Source organism: Thalassophryne amazonica, chromosome 3, assembly GCF_902500255.1.
Source record: "Thalassophryne amazonica chromosome 3, fThaAma1.1, whole genome shotgun sequence".
NCBI lineage: Eukaryota > Metazoa > Chordata > Actinopteri > Batrachoidiformes > Batrachoididae > Thalassophryne > Thalassophryne amazonica.
In genome coordinates, this window is record NC_047105.1 from 137495163 (window position 1) to 137516527 (window position 21365).

At 42.6% G+C, this 21365-nt stretch overlaps 1 protein-coding gene across 1 annotated transcript in view; it reads right to left on the minus strand.

Moving 5' to 3' along the window:
- Positions 1-21365, minus strand: part of cntn3b (contactin 3b) — a 519637-nt gene that overhangs the window by 92639 nt on the left and 405633 nt on the right. The window contains 2 exon segments of the mRNA XM_034167483.1: positions 3137-3298; positions 11271-11385. Of these exon segments, the coding sequence (XP_034023374.1) occupies positions 3137-3298; positions 11271-11385 (277 nt within the window).

The window sequence follows — 21365 nt, forward strand, 5'->3', positions numbered from 1 at the left end:
CAGAAGTGCCTGACTCCATGGTATAACTCACAAACTCGTAGCTTAAAGCAGATAACCCGTAAGTTGGAGAGGAAATGGCGTCTCACTAATTTAGAAGATCTTCACTTAGCCTGGAAAAAGAGTCTGTTGCTCTATAAAAAAAGCCCTCCGTAAAGGCAGGACATCTTTCTACTCATCACTAATTGAAGAAAATAAGAACAACCCCAGGTTTCTTTTCAGCACTGTAGCCAGGCTGACAAAGAGTCAGAGCTCTATTGAGCTGAGTATTCCATTAACTTTAACTAGTAATGACTTCATGACTTTCTTTGCTAACAAAATTTTAACTATTAGAGAAAAAATTACTCATAACCATCCCAAAGACGTATCGTTATCTTTGGCTGCTTTCAGTGATGCCGGTATTTGGTTAGACTCTTTCTCTCCGATTGTTCTGTCTGAGTTATTTTCATTAGTTACTTCATCCAAACCATCAACACGTTTATTAGACCCCATTCCTACCAGGCTGCTCAAGGAAGCCCTACCATTATTTAATGCTTTGATCTTAAATATGATCAATCTATGTTTGTTAGTTGGCTATGTACCACAGGCTTTTAAGGTGGCAGTAATTAAACCATTACTTAAAAAGCCATCACTTGACCCAGCTATCTCAGCTAGTTATAGGCCAATCTCCACCTTCCTTTTCTCTCAAAATTCTTGAAAGGGTAGTTGTAAAACAGCTAACTGATCATCTGCAGAGAATGGTCTATTTGAAGAGTTTCAGTCAGGTTTTAGAATTCATCATAGTACAGAAACAGCATTAGTGAAGGTACAAATGATCTTCTTATGGCCTCGGACAGTGGACTCATCTCTGTGCTTGTTCTGTTAGACCTCAGTGCTGCTTTTGATACTGTTGACCATAAAATTTTATTACAGAGATTAGAGCATGCCATAGGTATTAAAGGCACTGCGCTGCGGTGGTTTGAATCATATTTGTCTAATAGATTACAATTGTTCATGTAAATGGGGAATCTTCTTCACAGACTAAAGTTAATTATGGGTTCCACAAGGTTCTGTGCTAGGACCAATTTTATTCACTTTATACATGCTTCCCTTAGGTAGTATTATTAGACGGTATTGCTTAAATTTTCATTGTTACGCAGATGATACCCAGCTTTATCTATCCATGAAGCCAGAGGACACACACCAATTAGCTAAACTGCAGGATTGTCTTACAGACATAAAGACATGGATGACCTCTAATTTCCTGCTTTTAAACTCAGATAAAACTGAAGTTATTGTACTTGGCCCCACAAATCTTAGAAAACATGGTGTCTAACCAGATCCTTACTCTGGATGGCATTACCCTGACCTCTAGTAATACTGTGAGAAATCTTGGAGTCATTTTTGATCAGGATATGTCATTCAAAGCGCATATTAAACAAATATGTAGGACTGCTTTTTTGCATTTACGCAATATCTCTAAAATCAGAAAGGTCTTGTCTCAGAGTGATGCTGAAAAACTAATTCATGCATTTATTTCCTCTAGGCTGGACTATTGTAATTCATTATTATCAAGGTTGTCCTAAAAGTTCCCTAAAAGCCTTCAGTTAATTCAAAATGCTGCGAGCTAGAGTACTGACGGGGACTAGAAGGAGAGAGCATATCTCACCCATATTAGCCTCTCTTCATTGGCTTCCTGTTAATTCTAGAATAGAATTTAAAATTCTTCTTCTTACTTATAAGGTTTTGAATAATCAGGTCCCATCTTATCTTAGGGACCTCGTAGTACCATATCACCCCAATAGAGCGCTTCGCTCTCAGACTGAGGCTTACTTGTAGTTCCTAGGGTTTGTAAGAGTAGAATGGGAGGCAGAGCCTTCAGCTTTTCAGGGTCCTCTCCTGTGGAACCAGCTCCCAATTCAGATCAGGGAGACATACACCCTCTCTACTTTTAAGATTAGGCTTAAAACTTTCCTTTTTGCTAAAGCTTATAGTTAGGGCTGGATCAGGTGACCCTGAACCATCCCTTAGTTATGCTGATATAGACGTAGACTGCTGGGGGGTTCCCATGATGCACTGTTTCTTTCTCTTTTGCTCTGTATGCACCCCTCTGCCTTTAATCATTAGTGATCTGATCTCTGCTCCCCTCCACAGCATGTCTTTTTCCTGGTTCTCTCCCTCAGCCCCAACCAGTCCCAGCAGAAGACTGCCCCTCCCTGAGCCTGGTTCTGCTGGAGGTTTCTTCCTGTTAAAAGGGAGTTTTCCTTCCCACTGTAGCCAAGTGCTTGCTCACAGGGGGGTCGTTTTGACCGTTGGGGTTTTAGATAATTATTGTATGGCCTTGCCGTACAATATAAGCGCCTTGGGGCATCTGTTTGTTGTGATTTGGCGCTATATAAAAAAATTGATTGATTGATTGATTGATTAATCAAATGATCTTCACGGACGATTCATTCGCACGCGCACATGTGAACAAAGAAAAAAACTGTCTGCTGCTGCAGTTCCTCGCTATCCCTTCAAACTCTGTCATAATTGTGTTAAATAAAGGACAAAGGGACATAAGTCCTGCTCACAGGCTGATTGCCAGAGACAGGGACATGTCTACATCAAGTATAAACTCCAGACATCTCCACGCCTTCACTATCATATCCAGTCCCTGACTGGTCATCGCGGCGCGACAAGATGGAAAAGTTCAGATTTTTCAACTTGGGGAAGAGGGCAATGTGCCGCGATGCAACGTGATATCGTGCCACAAATGCGCCAATCACTCAAAATCCCTTTATTCGCATTGCTTTATTTGCGTCCATCACGTCGCATTTGCGTGGCTGGGACTTTTGTGGCGCCACAATGCATCCTTCCATAGGGATTACATGGCAACATCTCGCCGCCATTGCACATGTGGCGTCCGGTGTGAACACGGCATTAGAGCCTATGTTGAAAAATCCCAGGTAACCCTTTAAGATGCGATGGACCCAGACACACACACACACACACACACACACACACACACACACACACACACACACACACACACACACACACACACACACACACACACACACACACACACACACACAGCTTTGAATTTAATCCTTTGTACACTTTAGTGGAAAAGAGTCAATCAATATGACAAAGAGATGGAAGCAGGAGGAGGCGCTACCTGTGTCGACAGCCTGCCATCCCACCGTAAAGGGCGTTCGGGCCTGGATTATGTAGCCTGTGATGGGGCTGCCGTTGTCCCTTCCAGGAGTCCAGGAAAGCTGGGCTGTGCTGTCTGTGATCTCCTCCACTGCTACCTTGTCTGGAGGACCTGGCGGACCTTAATAAATCATACGATGAGCAGTGTCAGGCTCTCACCCATTTGGAAAAAACTCCCCTCATCAAATATCTGCCCCTTGCTACATATCAAGGCCTCACACTTCCTTTAATTAATGGCTCTGACCTTGTTGTGTGCGTGCAGGGACTTTACATTCTGTGCGTATGAGCTGCTGAGCTACAGTGTGGAAACTAAACATGGTTTTGCTAACAGAGGAGAGAGAATGCAGAGGATCACTTATGAGAGGTGGAAGAGTCAATACAGTGAGGGAGAGGATGATACACGCTTTATCGTGTTGATGTTGTTTGTTCTTCTGTTCCATTATTCAAATGCCTTCCATGGCATTCCACCGATGTGTAAATGAGCCAATTATACTCATTTTCTGTGATAAACATTGACTCCTGAAAGCACCTGGGACAGCTATTAGAGTTTGTAAAGGGCATGAATACCAATGTAAATCACCAGAGACAAGGCACCACAGCCAGCCAGATTCAGGACGCCAACACAAACTTATGTTTGGCACTTCATATGGAATGTAAACAGAGAAATGTCACAGATTCAGCTTTACTTTCTCCTTTGACTGCATGGATGCCTCAGGAAAATTTTTCTGTTACACTTGCCAGCTTCACAGACTCTAAAATACTCCTGCAGTAGCTTTGGGACATTATTTTGGAGTACTGATAACAGTTCAGACCAGCAGCAACTCAGTCTAACATCAGTGGAGCGATCCAGCTCATCACAAATGCTCACAAATGATGGATGAAAGACAAACAAAATCACCAATTTTGCTAATACTAAATATTTTGCATCATTTTCCACTCAGGGATGGGAGAATGCTGAACTTTGTAAATTAATAATGATACTAGTACTGCTCATAATAATAATAATAATAATAATAATAAGAAGAAGAAGAAGGAATAGACCGATCAGCTCGGCCAATTATCACCAATTATTAGTGCCTAATAATAATAATAATAATAATAGGACGAAGAAGATAACTTTTGAGGTTTTGAGATGAATGCACTTGGTTTCAAAACTCAGCCATAATAGTTTATATTAAAGACACAAGGCTGTTCATATGTTTTCTGTCCACTGTTTGTCAAAAACACAGACAATGCTTCATTTTCAATGCATATGCACAAACATGCACTTCTATTAAAATATCAGCAAAACAGCTCTATAAATATCATACAAATGCTGTATTTAACTGAACCTCAAACAAAGAAACATTTGCTCAGAAGAACATCATGAGACCATTTTTTTTTGTTACTGGGCCGCCAGAAGAGAAGGTACTGCTGGCCCACCACCAGACGGCGCCCTGCCTGAAGTGCGGGCTTCAGGTATGAGAGGGCGCTGCCGCCACGGACACAGCCGGGGGTGACAGCTGTCACTCATTATCTCATGACAGCTCATGACAGCTGTCACCCATCTACACTTCATCATACTACTCCATAAAACCTGGACGTCATCTCCACCTCATTGCCGAGATATCATCTACCTGTGAAGGTAATTCTCTCCTAAACTGAAAACACTGACTAATAGTCTGAACTTCTTTGCAGCTGTTTTCCTGTAAGTGTTTCCTTATCTGTGGGATTGGCGTTTGGTGTGATCAGCGACGGCTTCGCTTCACACTCCAACCAGATAAGTGGTTAACAGGAGCTGCACGAGTGTGTGATTAGAGGTGGACGTGACTTGTTTTTGTTACTGGGTGTGCACACACCCACATCTCACTGTTTGTGCTCCTCACCAGCAGTACCAGATCCGACAGTCGGGGACGGTGATCACCTGGGAATTCGGGACTTGGCGGCTCCAGTATTCACCAGGTTCGGTGGCGGCGGAAATCGTGTGGTTCCGGCTCTTCTCAGGACAGACGTCTTCTATCCTCGAGCCTGCCCACACGTCACCTTTGTGTATCGACTGCTATCATATTCTGAGATTGTCTGTATAGTCGTTGTGCACATTCACAACATAAAATTGTTACCTTTTGGCTCATCTATTGACCGTTCATTTGCGCCCCCTGTTGTGGGTCCGTGTCACTACACTTTCCCCAACAAGTTTCCTACAATCAATTAAAACGCCCAGCAATAATTTCCAGCTGGAAGAGCTTAATGGAGCTGAACTCAGTTTAGCTGTGCAGTGCTGAACTTTTATTTTTATATATTTTCTGACTTACTGTTCATTGCATTAAATGTTTTACAATTTTTATGCAAAAGATATTAAATAATATCATAGCAAGAGTTTGCATGCTCACTTTGTTGCTGAAAATGCATGAACAAACTAGCCACACCTCACCAGAAACTGTGTTAACAATAGTCCATTGCTAAGGGACCCGTCACACTTAGCAGGAATGAGCAGGAATCAAGCCGAATCAGCCACAATGGGAAAAAAGCCAAACTTCGAGAAGCTCCAACAGATGTGTATGAATGCTTTTCGAATACAAAGAATGTGGGTCGAAGCCACCTCAAATGATTTGCGCACATTCAGTGAGCAGCAGCTCCCGAATGCAGGTGGAATGCACCCGAAACACAGTATGAATACCCAGAATACAGGTCGAATGTGGCCGGAACACAGCAAGAATCACCACAATGAGGCAGAATGCAGCAGGAATATAGAGAATGCACCTTGAATGCCATACAGGTGCAGATTGACTGCCACCAGACGTCTGGTTGGAAGGCAAGTGAGGGGAGGGAGAACGAGCAATGTTCTCTGCTGAATTTTTCAAGATCTGCCATTCCTGTCATCTGGATTTCAAATGACATCCAACCTATAAACTTAATTCATGTAAACCAGGTACCTCTGAATATGGCATTACTTTCATGCATGTAAGCGGGCCGATCAAATGATACAGCCACACGCAGGAGCTGCGAACCGTTCAGATAATATAAGCTCACACACAAACAGTGGTCCAATCAGATGATATAAGTTCGCACACGAGTAGTGGGCCAACCAGATGATATGAGCTCACGCACAAGCAGCAGACTGATGACATGATATGAGCTCATGCACAAGCAGCGTACCAATGAGATGATATGAGCTCATGCATGAGCAATGGACCAATCAGATAATATGCGCTCATGCACATAGAGTGCACGAGCAGCAGATGGTTTAGATGATATGAGCTCACACAGAAGCAGTGGATCGATCAGATGATATGAACTTACACATGAGCAGCAGACCAATTAAATGAAATGAGCTCATGCACGAGCAGCATACCAATGAGATGATATGAACTCACGCATGAGTAGTGGACCAATCAGATGATATGCATTCATGCATGAGCAGCAGACCGATCAGATGATATGAGCTTGCACACAAACAGTGGACCGTGTTATGACACCTCGTGGAGGATCTGTGCATCCAGCTGCCCGGCTGGATGCTGTGTGTTGTGCCGCTGGACTCCAGATCATATGGAATATTTATGTCATAGCGGACGGCACATGCGCCCTCGCAACGTGGCTATTGTCTCCATCTGACATCACTCCTAGTATCACATGGATGTTATCACAGACTGCAGCATGACTGCACGTCGAGCGGTGGGGGCCGCATCTGGAGCTGTTCCAAAGGTGATTATTTATTCTATTCATATTGTAATGGCTTGGTAATACAGTTGTGGCATAATTCCTTCATATGAGTTAGACGTTGTAACTATCATATGATATGTAGCACCCTGTTCAAATGCACTGTGCTGTTCTGTGCATGTTCTGAAATGCATTGACTTGATGTGGCACAGTGATGCGGGGCAGTGCATCTGCACATGGTCTTACAGCTATGATGACCATAATATTACAAATACAATATCGAACCCATGAGAGGGACTGACAATATCTGTGATATTCTGAATATTATGGATGTCACACCCCATCCAGATGTGCGGGCGCTGTCCTGTGGTTCTGAGATGCATTGACTGACAGCGGCACAAGGTGTTTTCAATACGATTGCTCAATGTTCATGTCTATTTCACAAAATGAATGCGTGCCACAGACATTGCACATTATAATATTTTCTTTGCGCACCCCGAATGGGATGTACTGGTGATGCTGTCTGGGACATGCCAGCAGGATTTAATGTCCCTGACCGTGGCGAATGTCTCTCAAGCATGATCAGACTGTTCTGAATGCTGTTTTAATGCCATGAGAATATTCAGAATGCAGTCAGAATGCAGGTAGAGGCCACCTTGACTGCCATTCAATACTTTTCCAGTTCAAACACGAGCTCTACAACTACATCTGGGCATCTTTTTACATCTTTGGAGTGCATTCAGAATGCTGTCGGAGGTTTTTGATTGCACCTCAACTTTGCTTGAATGGAGGTCGAATTTTCATTCAGACGGTATTTGGGCTCATTCGGCCTCTAGTGTGACGGGGGTATAATAGGGTGGAGCTTATTTTTTAACTTTTTCAAGAAAATTGGTCTCACCCTCTTAAATTATTCCTCTATTACATTAAACCATATTCTGAGAATATTACGGCTTTTGGTTAATATTTACTGGTAGCTCAGTTGGACTAAAGTTTCATAGTTTTAGTTAAATTCTACATCAAATGGCATGGTATAACTCAAAGTTGAAAACCTCCCATCTCTCTTCCAGTAACATATTCCAATCTCAGACAAGGTAATTATGACTTTTTGGACACTATTTGTTGATTCTTAATAACTTAGCCAATGACAAACTAGTTTAATAATGAATTAAATTGTCTGATGTTTTCACTGACTTTCCAAAAGTTGGCAATTTCATTGTAGAAGATTTTGTTTCTCCAGAATCCAAGGTTATCTTTAACATTGAAGTAGACCCAGCAGAATGGGATGAAAGGGAAGACTACCAACTGGCTCACACAACTTTGATGGCCATCACAGTTTTGTGGTCTTATTACAAAGGATGAATCTCAGCTGCAGTACCTGCTAAAAATGATTGAAAAACACCACAAAGATTACCCAGACTGCCACAAGAAGACATTAACTGCAACAGCCACTACTTCCTCAGTTACAGACTCTGCAGTCTAGTCAGTCTCCACTCTACATTGTATATATAAATCCTTAAATTTGATTGCAATTTCATTGCAGTACTTACTGTTGTTTAATGTTTATATTATTAAAGCATATATTAAACTATGTGTTATGCTTTGGTAATTTTTCAAAGTTTCACTTATTTCTACAACATAATATAATATAATTGTTATGATCAAACTTTGAGTTCTTTGAGCTACCTCTAAATATTATCAAATGTCACCTATATATTTTACCAATATATGTATTTTTTAATTTTACCTATATATTTTTTTAACTAATAAGGAAACTTTTTGAGGGGTGAGACCTTAGAAAATATAAATTAAAAAAATGTTAATTTTAAGCTCCACCCTAGGGTATAACACTGGTAACATTAGGCAAATAAGTGTGTTCTCTCCTGTCATCTGTCCACTCTTTCACAATAATGATCTTTATTTTGCATTTACTGTAATGATTTAATTGTTTTTATGTTAAAATTATTATTTGTGTTATATTACTTATTTTTTCTTCAATGTTATTCTGTACTCAGGGGTTATTGGTCTTGCAATAGTTTCTGAGTCTGCTTTTGAATCTAGTCTTACACCAACGTAACAAATATTATTTATAGCACTTTCCACCCATACAATGTGTGACCCAAAATAAAAGGCAATAAAACACCATACATAAAACACAGTAATTTTAAAATGACAAATACAAAAAAAAAAGAATAACATAAAAAGACAAAATTAAAGAGTAATATAAAAATTCACAAGCATCATAGCAGGCAGCTGAGAAAAGAGGATCCAGTTTTAAATCTTTGATCAAACTTGCCAGTCTAACTTCACTTGTTAAATAAATCCATTGATTGTGAAGCCAAAAACGCTCTCCCACCCACTCTATATTTTCCTAACCTCCTGTACACACCAGGCCCACCCCCGTGGTCACAAGGAACATCCTGACACATATGGCTCAACCTGCACAGCCGTACATGTTTGTGCATAGCCACCGACAACAACCAAAATTTGAAGAATTGTCCTCAACTGACAATTTTAGGGCCCCTTCACACATAGTATGAATAAGTACAAATCAGGGCGAATCACGGCGGAACAGCTCCTATGAGTGAACCACGAAAACATCGAACCGACGGGCAGGCGTGAACAAACATGCATGAAACGGTCGCAGCGGGAATACAGTGCAAGGGGTTGGTAAGGTTAGACCTTAAATGTGTGTAATGCCTTGAGATAACGTTTTGTGATTGGCACTATACAATGAAAAATAAATTGAATTTGAAATTGAAATTGAACAGCTGGAGCATGTGTAACCACATCGTGCAGCTGCTGTAGAAAAAACACATGCCACCCATGGGATTCGAACCTGCAATTTACAAAAGCGCTGATTGCCAGCCAGAAACTTGCAACTGCACTACCATCTCTGTCCTGTAAATGGCACGGAAAAATTCCTGAGGTGTAGTAGTGCCATGGTAACTACAAACGGTGTTTGTTATGGAATATTTCTGCTGCTATGTAACTGAAAGTTGTCACACTGTTGGCTTGTCATATAGTTCTGCAGCGCACCGCTCACAGGGCACGCGTGTCCTGTCAGACAGGCGTGGCATTCGCCTGCTGTGTGTCCAGATGAACTCACGGTCCATTTCAGCTGGGGCAGCCTGTCAATGTGTGTACTCTCCAGCCCATCGCAAAAGTGATATATGTTTTCATATATTTTCCTGGTTCTCTCCCTCAGCCCCAACCAGTCCCAGCAGAAGACGTGCCCCTCCCTGAGCCTGGTTCTGCTGAGGTTTCTCCCTGTTAAAAGGGAGTTTTTCCTTCCCACTGTCGCCAAGTGCTTGCTCACAGGGTGTCGTTTTGACCATTGGGGTTTTTACGTAATTATTGTATGGCCTTGCTTACAATATAAAGCGCCTTGGGGCAACTGTTTGTTGTGATTGGCGCTATATAAATAAAATTGATTGATTGATTGATTTCCACGTGAGGACAGCAAGCACACATGTCCATCAAAACACGGTACGTGTTCTGCAGCTGTGACGTCCAGGACCAGAGATGTCAACAGCAGGATGTCAACTCTGCTATGCCCCCGTCCAGTCAGCACACAGACCAAGGTGTCACACTGTGATCAGATGAGAGGTGCCTCACCTGGTAGCATGTGAAACACATGCACACATGTTGTGGGGGGAGCTGACAATCTGGCACACCACATGTGTACTTGGCATCTCCACAGTCGTGGGGGCACTTTGACAAATTTCAGCACCAGCTCAAAAGTGATTGTCTGCTGACTGTTTTCATGCTAATAGTGCAAATGGCCACACATTTTCTAAGCGCCAAGTGAACAGTGTCGGATGTTCATGTGTGTCACCTGGAATTTGGCTGACACCTGCCGCGAGAGGGATCAAATGGGCTCTCACAGGGCATACTCTTTTTTCAGCTGCTGGTGTGCGCAAATAGTTGTAGCAACAGTTGTACGAGGCATTGGGGCAGCTCCAATTGTACACGTATTGCATACGATTCCTGCTTCATGCGCACTCATGCTCAATTCGATGTGTGAAGGGGCCCTTAGTCTTGGAGAATCCGCCCAAGACAGTATTATGAAAACACGTTTGAAAAAAAAAAAATGTAGGGAGTGTAGCAACATTCAATGGCAGTTTTGGTCAAACAGCACCAGACAACAATAATAAAATTACAATTAAACATCTGCATTCATCAAAGGAAAACAATGATTTTTCCAGTTAAATCAGCTAAAAGAAACGTTAGAACAGTTTTTTATAATAATAACATTTTCATCCTACACATCCCACAGACAGACAAGTGAAAGTTATCCACTATGTGTGTGTAGGTGTGGTCCTAGTCCTCCACACACTATGAATTAAAACCAAGGTGGCATCATTTCACATTCGGTTTATGCCTGACATTAGGTTGATTTAAAATCAGAAGGGGCACAAGAAGGGTTAATACAGGAAGAAGGAGCTGATGGTTTCTTACCTTGACAACCACGATGGCAGACGTGGACAGACTCTCCACATCAGTGTCAATAATACAGACGTACTTTCCTCCATGGCTCAGCTGGATGTTACGAATCATCAGATCACCTGATATGCTCTAAGTGGAAATATGATCACAATTATTACTCTAATCTATGGTATATGTAGTTTCATTTATGTCTGTCAGCTTAACTTATTATGATAACATAATGGAATACCCATTGGTTCGAATGGCGAATGCAAAAGATGAAAATTAAATAAATACAGGCAGTGACCACATTTTGTTAGTCAGATAATGAAAGGTTTGAAAAAGAACTCTGCATGTACTGGCCATTTTGTGCTATCATTTTTGTTGGAAAACATTAGTTATTTTCAACATCTTTGAATGTGCTGAATGTTCTGTACTCTGCTGAAGCAAGCTGAAGAAATGGAAACAACTTAGATCAAAATACATGTCACATCAAAGTCAGTAGTCTAATTCAAACATGTATTTATTGTCTTTCAGGCATTATCATCTTCACATTCTTGAAAGCCCAGTTATCCTAACACATTAGGGGTGTGGCCACTTCGACTGACAAATTGTGTTTTATCCCTGTGGTTGATCAAAGGCTGCTATTGTAAAGGCCCATCTTCATTTTTCTCTTTCAGCATTTTAGAACAAAAATCTGTAATGATATGGCTTATTATGTGATTATGTGGCTTGTGTGTGCACTGGACAAATTGTCTAAGTCTTAAGATGTGTGTGTGTATGTGCCAGTATTTGTATTGAGTGAATTTATCGTGTGATTCAATTTTTGATGCTGAAGATGTTAACATTTTTTGAAGGCTATTGGTAGCTTCATGATGCTAGGCTGTTAATCAATAATCCATGAGGAAATAAGAATTTTTAATGCACACACCAAACAAACGTATTATGAGAACCACTGCTCAACTCCACAAAAATATGATTGATAAAAGGCCAAACCAAGGTTAGACTGTTAACTGAGCTCGCCTGTGTTTGGGCTTCGTTTGTCCCAACCAGGTCATGCATGGTGTCACACATGCTCCACCTCTTTACTTTACCCATGTACGGGCTGTAAACACACAGACAGGCAGACACACACACATGCTGGGCACTTTATATAGAGGATGCCACGAACAATCACAGCGTCTCCAAGCCTGCGACTCTGGTGCTTCTTCAAACATAAATAGCAGATGTACTGTTCACAAAACCTGCAGTTGGATGTCTTTCAGACTCACCCTCATTGACCAGCTACCAACATTCAGTTAACAGCCGCACTAAAAAACATTTGCGAGTGAAATAGCAAGAAAGTCCTAATAATTTTGCAATTACATAAGCTTCAGCATGATATGGGTATAACTAATGGTCTAACGAGCAAATGATACTCTCCATAAGATGCAACCATGCATGCCATGAGGGATACGAACAAAACACAACAAACATACTATACTTAGTATCCTTGTCGGTGTTAGGAAAAACAGACAAGAGCACAATCACAATATTTGTGGCTCCATAAAATACAATTTTTAAAATGCATGCAGGGACAAAATATTCAATCATCAACCAGCTCCCATTTGGGCTGTTCCAACCACATCACACCATGAAAAGAAGACTGTTTCAACACAAGTGTTCTTCACAAAAAAAGAAAAGGAGCATTTAAAGACAACAACAGCCCATGTACACATCTTTAATTCACAAAAAAAGGTAAGGAGGCAATGTTTTTATTTGTGTTTTTTCGCAGTATAACGCAAACCCTTATCAGTTAAGGTTTATGCATATTGGTTGAGAGGTGTGACATGGTTCAAGAATTAAAAAAAAGAAAACCCTGAAATATAGTGTTATAATGTAACAAAGTAGAAATACTATGTGACTGTACTCAAGTAGAATTTTGACATATCTGTACTTTACTTCATTATTTACATTTCTGGCGATTTTCACTTTTACTCCACTACATTTCCTCAATAAAATGAAGACATTTACTCCGATACGTTTCCCTGAACCATGTTCGTTACTCATTACTACAATATAAAAGGAGAAGAAATTTGATTGGGAAACGCCTGTTTACAGAGGTGAAAGTAAGCCGGAGCACAGCAAATACAGTCCTCTTCAGCTGGAGCACAGTCTTTTAAATACATTCATTCAGTCATCTTCTACCGCTTAGTCCAATTAAGGGTCGCGGGGAGCTGGTGCCTATCCCAGCAGTCATAGGGCGTGAGGCGGGGTACACCCAGGACAGGACGCCAGTCTGTCGCAGGGCCACAAACAGACAAACAAACACAGACACACCCACACACACACCTACAGACAATTTAAAGATTCCAATCCACTTAACCCACATGTCTTTGGATGTGGGAGGAAACCGGAGCACCTGGAGGAAACCCACGCAAACACGGGGAGAACATGCAATCTCCACATAGAAAGGCCACGGGAATTGAACCTGCGACCTTCTTGCTGTGTGGCAACAGTGCTAACCACTAATCCACCGTGCCGCCCCTTTTAAATACATTTAAAAGACAAAAAAAAAAAAGAAAGAAAAGATAAAAAAATAAAAGATGACAGGTTGAATCTGTGCCCCCGCTGAGGTAGAGGAGACTGTGGAGGGTGAAAACCATATGCGCTTTGGACTCCAAACACGCACACGTTTACACACACACACAGACACTCGGATCAACTCCGGCTGGAGTCCAGCTCACACATTTGAGTTAACACACACTTAAGGGTAAATTTCAGTACAGACAAACCTTACCGGCATGTCCGTTTCTTTCAGTTTTATTTGAAATTTATGCAGAGAAGCACTGCGGAGAAGCATTGTGTAAAAGCTGCGTTTTGGATTTGATAGCGCAAAGAGTGGTGTGTTTGGTTGCTTTGCAGTGGTTGGTGGTGGTGACACTTGAAAAGTTCAGTTGTTGTTTTTTGTAAAACTTTTCCTTAAATTTGGCACAACTGTGTCACTCTAAATGAGTGTTATGTTTCACCAGAGCCTGGCTCATGTGTTTACTAAAAATGTGTGTCTGTGGGTCTTCCAGGAAAACGACTGCATATTCAGAAAAAGAACAGCAGCTTTCTTTATGGCTTTATACATCCACCTGTTGCTTCACTTATCCTGGCACCAAAACCAACTGCTCCACCAGAGGCGGATTCAACCTTTTATAGAAGCTGAGGCCCCCCTCCTGTTTTCTCCAGACACTACACTGTTTTTGTTTTGCCGTTTCACTCTCCACTCATTTTGGATTTTATTTTTACTCAATACATTTACTTAAAGTACATTTTATATGAGAAATTTCCTTTTGATACTTAAGTACAGTATGTCAGATACTTTAAGATTTTTACTCAAGTAATATTTTTAAAGGAGTCTTTATGTTTACCAAAGTAATTGTATGCTGAGATACGTGCTTTCACTCAAGTATCACTTTGAGGTACTTTACACAAGACTGCTGAAATATTACAATTGAGTGATGATCTCAGTTCAGGGATATGATCTGGCCCTGATAATGTTCAATGCTCACATGGACTAGGTGTGGGGTAGGGATGTGAAAACAAGTAGCTTACTGCGCACCCAGAAAGAATTCACTTCAGTTTTTGATCATTTCTTACGTTACAGCCATATTTCAAAATTGATTCAATTCATTTTTTCCTCACACTTCAACATATAATAACCCACAATGAGTATGCACGAAAAGTTTTTTTTTTTTGAGAGAGAGAGAGAGAGAGAGAGAGAGAGACAGAGAGAGAAAGAGAGAAATACATAAGTATTAAACTTAAGCCGGGCCTTGATGTGTACTGATTTAAGCAGGGGATCCTTCCATGCCATGCATAATTTTAACCCATGTATTACCCACAATAACCTTCGAAACAGTGGTGCCAGCTCTCTTCAGGTCATTGACCAGCTCCTCCCGTGCAGTTCTGGGCTGATTCTTCACCTTTCTTAGGATCACTGATATGCCATGAAGTGGGATCTTGCATGGAGCCCCAGTCCGAGGGATACTGACAGTCATGTTTAGCTTCTTCCATTTTCTAATAATCGCACGAACAGTTGATCTTTTTTCACCAAGCTGCTTGGCAATTGCCCCGTAGCCCTTTCCAGCCTTGTGGAGGTCTACAATTTTGTCTCTGGTGTCTTTGGACAGCTCTTTGGTCTTAGCCATGTTAGTAGTTGGAGTCTTACTGATTGTGTGGGGTGGACAGGTGTCTTTATGCAGATAAAGACCTCAAATAGGTGCTTCTAATTTGGAATAATAAGTGGAGTGGAGGTGGAGTTTTTAGAGGCGGACTAACAGGTCTTTGAGGGCCAGAATTTTTGCTGATTGGCAGGTGTTGAAATATTTATTTGCAGCAGTAACCTGCAAATAAATTATTAAAAAAAATCATACATTGTGATTTCCGGATTTTTTTTTTTTTTTGTATTATGTCTCTCACAGTGGACATGCACCTAAGATGAAAATTTCAGACCCCTCCATGATTTCTAAGTGGGAGAACTTGCAAAATTGCAGGGTGTTCAAATACTTATTTTCCTCACTGTATATATATCAGCTGTGGGCAGTGTCCTTGATGGGAGTGAAAGGAGTTCCAATGACCTTCTCAGCTGCTCTTAGCACTCTCTGCAGGGCCTTACGGTCCATGGCAGTGCAGCTCTCATGCCAGACAGAGATCCAGTTTGTTAGGATGCTCTGGACTGTGCCCCTGTAGAAAGTGGTGAGGTTGTAAGGAGAACATGAGCTGTCCTTAGCTGTCTGACAAAGTGCAGTTGCTTGTGGGCTTTCTTGGTCAAGGAGGATGTGCTGGATCCAGATCAAGTCACTGGAGATGTGCACCTAAAGGAACTTGATGCTCTAGATGATCTCTTCAGCAACACTTCCGATGGAGAGGGGCGTGTGAGTGGGCTGGTTCCTCCTGAAATCAACAATGACCTAATTTGTCTTGTCGACATTCAGGTGTAGGTTGTTACTGATCCAAGAGACCACCAGATGTTCCACCTCCTCTCTGTATACCAGCTCCTCAATGCCTCTCTGTACACCAGCATCTCATTGTTCCTTCCTCGTCGTTAATTGCATTATCAGGTAATTCAGTTTGGTCTTTAAGAAGCATGCATTGGAAGCAGAATTGATGGTCACTGTAGGGGTTAACTTTTACTTTAGCCCTAGCTCCTCTGCGGTTACCACGCTTCTGCTTTCTCAGCCTCTGTTTCTGTCTCCTTTTAAGGCAGCCAGTGCTGAGCAAGTGCGCCATGGCTGTGTTTGCCTCTTTGCTCTGTATGCATAGCAGTCCGAGGGATTCCAGATATTGTAGAATAATACCATCTATGATTGCTGACTTGCTTTCTGAACGCAGATGCAGCAAGGTCTGTTATATGTCCTTATTAGTTTACTGCCATCAATAGAGGCAGTAATTTAACTGTTATTTACTCTGTTCTTTGTTTTGTGTTGTGAGTCAGAACAGAGCAAGTGGGGGTCAAATGCAACATGGATACCATCCGAATGTCTCAAGTCCCCCCCCCATTGAAACACAAATGTGAGTTGAATGTCCCAAGTGGCCACTGAATGCAACACGAATGAGGCTAGAAAGACCAGAATGTGCCTCAACTGTGGTTGGACCACAATGACTGCAACACTGGATAGAATAAGAAAGTGGGATGTTGGCACATAAATCAGTGTCTGCATTGATCAACACATGATCGCTGCCAACATGGAGAGACAGAGAAACAAATACACACAAATACACAGAGAGACAAATGGTTCCGAAGAAGAGGGTGGCAAAGAGGCATGTTGCCAGGCATGGGGCCGATGCGCCCCTCCCCGGGAAAGCAAAGCTGGGCCTACTCCTGACTGCCAGGGTTTGAGTTTGTTTAGTTAACTGTTTTTATTTCTTGTCTCTGATCTGTTTGTTATTTTTCTCAGTTCATTGGTTTTTTGTTTGACTATTCTCTTGCTGGGGTTTTCTGCTTGGGTTTGTCTGTCTCTATCGCTCTTGTCTGTCTCCTGGTTCATGGTGATGGGTGTTTCCCTCTCTCTGGCCACGCCCTTGTTCTGGTGCTTTCAATGCACACCTGTTCCTGACTTGATGATTATCACCTGGGGTTATATAAGCTCTTTGGGTGTGTTAGCTCATTGCCAGGTGGTGTGTCTTTTGCCTTCATCCCAGTTCTGTACCTGCGTTCCATAGTCCTGTCTGCCTCCTTGTGTGTTCCTGACCTCCAGCCTGCTGCAACGACCATGCCTTTTTGCCTGATGATTTTTGTATTGCTGCTTTCCTTGACTGCCTACTTGTGTACCGACCTCTGCAATCCTCACCAGTAAAGCCTTTAATGACCAGAGCTGTTTGTTTGAGCCATTCATTTGTGTCCAGCAGTTCCTGCCCATGCAGCCTGATACTGACCCACAACAGGGTGTAGCACCACAGCCACTGCTGGAACCAGGCTCGCCTGCACCCCTTCCTGATCGCCACCACTGGACCACATTGCAGTCACCAACAGCAAGCATATTCCTGTGAACAGGGCACATGTCCCTCCAAGTGGAAATGTGAAATGGTCACAGCCGAGTTCCCTGAGGAGCAGGGCAGGACATGGTGGACTGGCTCTAGGCCCCGGAGGAGGAGGTGCCTTCCTGAACAAAAAGCACCCACACTACATCAGGAAGGCACTCACGGATGCTCTGTGGGAAGACAAGGCCGGGAGATGGGCGAGATCACAGAGCAACTCCGTAAATGGTACATGAACATGAGGATGGGGTTTGAGAAACTCATGCAGACCCCTTCAGGCGCAGGATTGCAGGAGCTGATGGCAAGAGATGGCTGGATCCTGCGCTAGTTTAAATTTCTCATGTGTTACCTTATTGTTCAGACAAAGAGGAGACTCACCATCAGTGTAAGTGGGCATGTTGTGTGTACAGCATATATATCGTCTGAACCTTTACATTCACAATGTCTGTAATGTCTGTATTCCCCTCATCACCAATGTGGTGAGGCTCCTGTGTAATTCATGGCCACAAATAGCGAGAGTACCTGATTGCTATGACAAGCGGAATGTCCCTTCATACACTCAACAAAAATATAAACGCAACACTTTTGGTTTTGCTCCCATTTGTATGAGATGAGTCAAAGATCTAAAACTTTTTCCACATACACAATATCACCATTTCCTCAAATATTGTTCACAAACCAGTCTAAATCTGTGATAGTGAGCACTTCTCCTTTGCTGAGATAATCCATCCCACCTCACAGGTGTGCCATATCAAGATGCTGATTAGACACCATGATTAGTGCACAGGTGTGCCTTAGACTGCCCACAATAAAAGGCCACTCTGAAAGGTGCAGTTTTATCACACAGCACAATGCCACAGATGTCGCAAGATTTGAGGGAGCGTGCAATTGGCATGCTGACAGCAGGAATGTCAACCAGAGCTGTTGCTCGTGTATTGAATGTTCATTTCTCTACCATAAGCCGTCTCCAAAGGCGTTTCAGAGAATTTGGCAGTACATCCAACCAGCCTCACAACCGCAGACCACGTGTAACCACACCACCCAGGACCTCCACATCCAGCATGTTCACCTCCAAGATCGTCTGAGACCAGCCACTCGGACAGCTGCTGAAACAATCAGTTTGCATAACCAAAGAATTTCTGCACAAACTGTCAGAAACCATCTCAGGGAAGCTCATCTGCATGCTCGTCGTCCTCATCGGGGTCTCGACCTGACTCCAATTCGTCCTCGTAACCGACATGAGTGGGCAAATGCTCACATTCGCTGGCGTATGGCACGTTGGAGAGGTGTTCTCTTTACAGATGAATCCTGGTTCACACTGTTCAGGGCAGATGGCAGACAGCGTGTGTGGCGTCGTGTGGGTGAGCGGTTTTCTGATGTCAATGTTGTGGATCGAGTGGCCCATGGTGGCGGTGGGGTTATGGTATGGGCAGGCGTCTGTTATGGACGAAGAACACAGGTGCATTTTATTGATAGCATTTTGAATGCACAGAAATACCGTGACGAGATCCTGAGGCCCATTGTTGTGCCATCCAAGAACATCACCTCATGTTGCAGCAGGATAATGCACAGCCCCATGTTGCAAGGATCTGTACACAATTCTTGGAAGCTGAAAATGTCCCAGTTCTTGCATGGCCGGCATACTCACCGGACATGTCACCCATTGAGCATGTTTGGGATGCTCTGGACCGGCGTATACGACAGCGTGTACCAGTTCTGGCCAATATCCAGCAACTTCGCACAGCCATTGAAGAGGAGTGGACCAACATTCCACAGGCCACAATTGACAACCTGATCAACTCTATGCGAAGATGTGTTGTACTGCATGAGGCAAATGGTGGTCACACCAGATACTGACTGGTATCCCCCCCCCCCCCCATAAAACAAAACTGCACCTTTCAGAGTGGCCTTTTATTGTGGGCAGTCTAAGGCACACCTGTGCACTAATCATGGTGTCTAATCAGCATCTTGATATGGCACACCTGTGAGGTGGGATGGATTATCTCAGCAAAGGAGAAGTGCTCACTAACACAGATTTAGACTGGTTTGTGAACAATATTTGAGGGAAATGGTGATATTGTATATGTTGAAAATGTTTTAGATCTTTGAGTTCATCTCATACAAAATGGGAGCAAAACCAAAAGTGTTGCGTTTATATTTTTATTGAGTGTATATTGATAATGTAACCTAACTATGTAGGATGATGATGACATGCCAAAACCCACCCACGTATGCTCACACCACATCTGTATGTGCTCCCTGCAGATGAAAGCCAAGATCCAGGCCAAGGCAGGTCTGCCTGTCACCGCTGGACCCGCACCCACCCAGGCTAACCAGTCAGAGACACCCCCACCGCCACCGAGTCAACGTCCAGGCTGGCTGATCCCTCTGAGGGGCCTGGCTGCACATTGGTGATGAGTGCCTGCTATCTCTGGGCCAGGATCCAAAAAATCATACATTGTGATTTCCGGATTTTTTTTTAGATTATGTCTCTCACAGTGGACATGCACCTAAGATGAGAATTTCAGACCCCTCCATGATTTCTAATTGAGAGAACTTGCAAAATCACAGGGTGTTCAAATACTTATTTTCCTCACTGTACATCACCTTTCCTTCTAACAACACTCAAGGGGTCTTTGGGAACTGAGGACACTAATTGTGAGTGTCATGATAAAAGGAGCATCCCCAAAAGGCTCAGCCATTCACAAGCAAAGATGGGGTGAGGATCACCACTTTGTGAACAACTGCGTGAGAAAATAATCCAAGAGTTTAAGAACAATGTTTCTCAATGTTCATTTGTAAGGAATTTAGGGATTCCATCATCTATAGTCCATAATATAATCAGAAGATTCAGAGAATCTGGAGAACTTTCTACACTTAAGCAGCAAGGCTGAAAACCAACATTGAATGCCCATGACCTTCGATCCCTCAGGCACCACTGCATTAAAAACCAACATTATTGTGTAAAGGATATTACCGCATGGGCTCAGTAACACTTCAGAAAACCATTGTCAGTTAACACAGTTCATCACTACATCCACAAGTGCAAGTTAAAACTCTACCATGCAAAATGAAAGCCATACATCAACAACATCCAGAAACGCCACAGCCTTCTCTGGGCCCGAGCTTATTTGAAATGGACAGACGCAAAGTGGAAAACTGTGCTGTGGTCTGATGAGTCCACATTTCAAATTGTTTTGGAAATTATGGACATCGTGTCCTCCAGACAAAAGAGGAACATGACCATCCATATTGTTACCAGTGCAAAGTTCAAAAGCCAGCATCTGTGATGGTATGGGGGTGTGTTAGTGCCCATAGCATGGGCAAATTACACATCTGTGATGACACCATCAATGCTGAAGGTACATCCATTTTTGGAGCAACACATTCTGCCATCCAAGCAACGTCTTTTTCAGGGACGTCCATGCTTATTTCAGCAAGACAATGCCAGTCACATTCTGCACGTATTACAACAGTGTTGCTTCATAGTAAAAGAGTGTGGGTACAAGACTGGCCTGCCTGTAGTCCAGACCTGCCACCCAATGAAAATGTGTAGCGCATTATGAAGTGCAAAATATGACAACATAGACCCTGAATTGTCGAACAACCGAAGTCGTACATCA